Source organism: Bufo bufo, chromosome 2, assembly GCF_905171765.1.
Source record: "Bufo bufo chromosome 2, aBufBuf1.1, whole genome shotgun sequence".
In the NCBI taxonomy this organism is placed as follows: domain Eukaryota; kingdom Metazoa; phylum Chordata; class Amphibia; order Anura; family Bufonidae; genus Bufo; species Bufo bufo.
Window position 1 is genome coordinate 483,545,721 of NC_053390.1, and position 3,692 is coordinate 483,549,412.

At 44.1% G+C, this 3,692-nt stretch overlaps 1 protein-coding gene across 1 annotated transcript; it reads right to left on the reverse strand.

Moving 5' to 3' along the window:
* Positions 1-315: 315 nt before the first annotated feature.
* Positions 316-2,208, reverse strand: LOC120990943 (zinc finger MYM-type protein 1-like). The gene has a single exon (XM_040419834.1). The coding sequence runs from the start codon at positions 2,206-2,208 to the stop codon at positions 316-318; it is 1,893 nt and encodes a 630-aa protein (XP_040275768.1).
* Between the last annotated feature and the right edge of the window lie 1,484 nt (positions 2,209-3,692).

Here is a 3,692-nt window from a genome sequence, read left to right on the forward strand (position 1 = left end):
GACTCTTTGCTTGAACAGCCTCAAACATGCCTGCTACTTCCATGATGGCTCTTAATCTGGTCTGGAGTTCCAAATGAAAGCGATCAATGCACTCAAACATCACCCTCTTATTTTCTTCTTGCAGACTTGGGCTTCCAGCATCTCTTGCCAGTTCCCCTGCCATCCTCTTCTTGAACCTGGTTCTTCTCTCTACTGCAATTCCATATTCATCAGCTTTTAAAAGTGCCTGCTGAATTGCATTTTCAACTAGGTGACTGCGCTCCTCACACAGAAAAAGTCTTAGTGTCTCAAGCTTTGTCACCACTTTATCGAGACTTAAGCCCTTAGTCTGCAGGTACTGCTGTACTGCTGTGCATCATTAACTTCCCTCAGTACATCAGACCAGAAGTGCAGGTAGCATAGAAAAGTAAAGTCACAGACAGCAGGTAGAAGACCCTGTGCTGCTCCTCTTGTGTCCATATTTTCACATGGTTCACAAAGAGCTCCAAGTGCCGACACGAACATGTCAAATTTTTCTTTTACTGGCTTAACTGCAGCATAATGAGCACTCCAGCGTGTTGTGGATAGTCTTTTTACTGACACTCCAGCATGGTCAATTAACACATCCCATCGATGGGTGGAAGCAGCAAAAAAAGAAAACATTGTCTGCAGAGTTCCAAAAAAGGTCACGCAAGATGCATTTTGAGCAAAAGAGTGCTGACCACACAAGTTAAGGGAATGGTCCACACATCCATTAAAAATAGCCTTCCTGTTTTTCCCCTTCAGAATGGATTGTACACCTCCATGGATTCCAGCCATAGTAGCAGCATTATCATAACCCTGAGAGCGGCACATCATTATGTCGAGTCCATCACTTTCTAATTTTTGAAGAATGTCAGAACTGAGGTCAGCAGCTTTTTTCCCCTTTAAAGGGAAAAATCCTAAAAAAACTTCTTTTACCTCAACTTTCCTGTTGGTGATGTGTACATATCTGATCACTTCAGACATCTGATCAGTATGCGATACGTCAGGCGTGCTGTCAAACATGATGCCAAAGTACTTTGCAGACTTTATGTCCGTTACAATCTTCGCCTTCACATGATTTGCCAGGACACTTATAAACTCATTCTGAGTTTGTGGAGAAAGATAGGAGACAGACATGTTAACTTTACAGATGTGCTGCTTTAACTTAATTAGGTGTTCCTTCAGTACCGGATCATACTTGGAAAGCATCTCAACCATCTCAAGAAAGTTCCCTTTATTCAAAGAAGACTCATCTTCCTTGTGACCACGAAATGCCAGATTCTGCTTGGCAAGAAACAATGTAATATCCAGCAATCTGTGCAAAATGTCCCTCCACTTTTTCTTCTCAGTCTCCATCGTAGAAATAGTTTGGGCATCAATGGTTTCATGCAGCCTCAGTCCTGCTGCCAAAGTTTTCCACTTTTCCAGACAGTATAAGTGCTCTTCGGATGTCTCATGATTATATACCTTTGGGCTCAGTTTCCACCACTTCTGAAACCCAGTGACAAATTTGGATGTTGTATCTGTAGTACAGCTGGTAAAGAGTCGGCAACAAAAGCAATATAAATTCCCGCTGACAGGTGAGTAAACCATCCATGTCCTCAGAATTTTCTCTCCATTTGGCATGACCTTGTAAAACCACACTTTTGAAAGTTGGCGCACTTCTCCCTTTGATGCAGCTTTTTCATCTGGCCTTTTGGTGACACTAAAAGGACCATCTTGGTTCTGGAAAGAAGCACTTCCTCTTTTCACAATTTCTACCCGAAAATGATCTGGAACCGGTATCTCCCAGAAGGACACATCAGATAAAATTTGCAAATCTTTCTCCGTAACTGCAGTCATGTCTTTCATAGTATACGGACTATGGCTTGAGTCACTTTCAGCACTCTCTTCTGCTTCATATTCTGTCATTTCCATTCCTTGCTCTTCTGCTTCAAATTCTTCTATTTTCCCTCCTCGCTCTTCTTCAGATTCTGCCATTTCCACTTCTTGTTCCTCTGCAGAAAGCTTTCTAGCAAAAGCATCAAAAGAATCAGCTTGATCAATTGGCGGAGTGTCTTTTGATGAACCCTGGCCATCATCTGGTCTTTTGACATACTTGAGCATGGATCCAGCAAGGGTTTTGATTGCTTGAATTTTTGCCTCTTTTGTTCTCCCTTGCTGGAATCCACTTGGCCTCTTTGACTTATGCACTCCATGTGGCATGGTGGAATATTCGCTTAGGAATTCAGACTTTGCTTTCTGAAATCCATTTGAAAAAAGGACAGCATGAAAACATATAATTTGTCTCTTGTGCTTCTCATATTTTGCTAATGGTATGGATAAACCATATCATACACCGTCGTTTGGTTTAACTTTGTGGGGGGGGGGGGGGGGGTTGCAGAGCACCCACCCGCAGTGGCGGATCCAGAGCTCGGTCTCAGGAGGAGCACTTCCAGATTGTTTTGTGTCGGCAGACAGAAAATAATAGCAGGCTCAGGCTGGGAAGGCAACTTGAATTATGCTAAAATCATTGGGCTAGGGCCATTTTAAAGGGTTTCTACCACCAGAAATACTATTATGTAGCTGACTGATATAGCGATGCGCTAATGTCAGCACTACATAACAGTATGTTTCTAACATTAGTCCCTGCAGCCGTTTTTGTTAAAAATGCACTTTTATAATATGTTAATAAGCCTCTAGGTGCTATGTGGGCGTAAAATCAGCACCTAGAGGCTCCGTCCACTCACGCTTTATCCCGCCCAGGTCCAGTGTTCTGACCGCCCAGCTCCTCTTGATTGATGCCACTGTTCCCTGCATCGTTGGCGAAATCCCGCTCCTGCGCCGTTCACTTCGGTCTTCGGCGCAGTGCGAGTGAATGATGCGATCCTCACTGTGACGTAGTCGGCGCAGGCGCAGTGAGGAAGCCGGCACCAGGATCGCATCATTCACTCACTGCGCCGAAGACCGAAGTGAACGGCGCAGGCGCGGGATTTCGCCAACGACGCAGGGAACAGTGGCATCAATCAAGAGGAGCTGGGCGGGCACAACACAGGACCTGGGCAGAATACAGGGTGAGTGGACGGAGCCTCTAGGTGCTGATTTTACGCCCATATAGCACCTAGAGGCTCATTAGCATATAATAAAAGTGCTTTTTTAACAAAAACGGCTGCAGGGACTAATGTTAGAAACATACTGTTATGTAGTGCTGACATTAGCGCATCGCTAATGTCAGTCAGCTACATAATAGTATTTCTGGTGGTAGAAACCCTTTAATGAACTCTTTTAGTATGGCAGTCGATTTGCATGTGGTCATCACAGGACTGTCATGCCGGCCATTAGGCCATAGTAGTGTCACTATGACACTATGGCCGGTGTGATGGTCCCGTGATGACCACATGCAAATTGACTGTCACACTAAAAGATTAACTGTAGGCTATATTACAGAAGGCTGGTCCTGGTGGTCAGTGGTGTGGCCTGTGTTCTACAAGGCTAATTTACATTACTGAGAAATACAGGGCACACTACAGCATAATATACTGGAATCTACAGTATACACTGTAAATATATCAGTCCTCAAACCAAATAATAACACCGCCATACAATGACCAGATAACACCTACATACAGTGACTGGATAACACCGGCATAAAGTGACTGGATATAGGATATAAGGGGGCCCAGTATAGAGCAGTGATGGTGAACCTTTTA

Bases quoted from the DNA above. Each gene is read 5' to 3' on its own strand.
- LOC120990943 (XM_040419834.1), bottom strand. From the start codon at position 2,208: ATGCCACATGGAGTGCATAAGTCAAAGAGGCCAAGTGGATTCCAGCAA.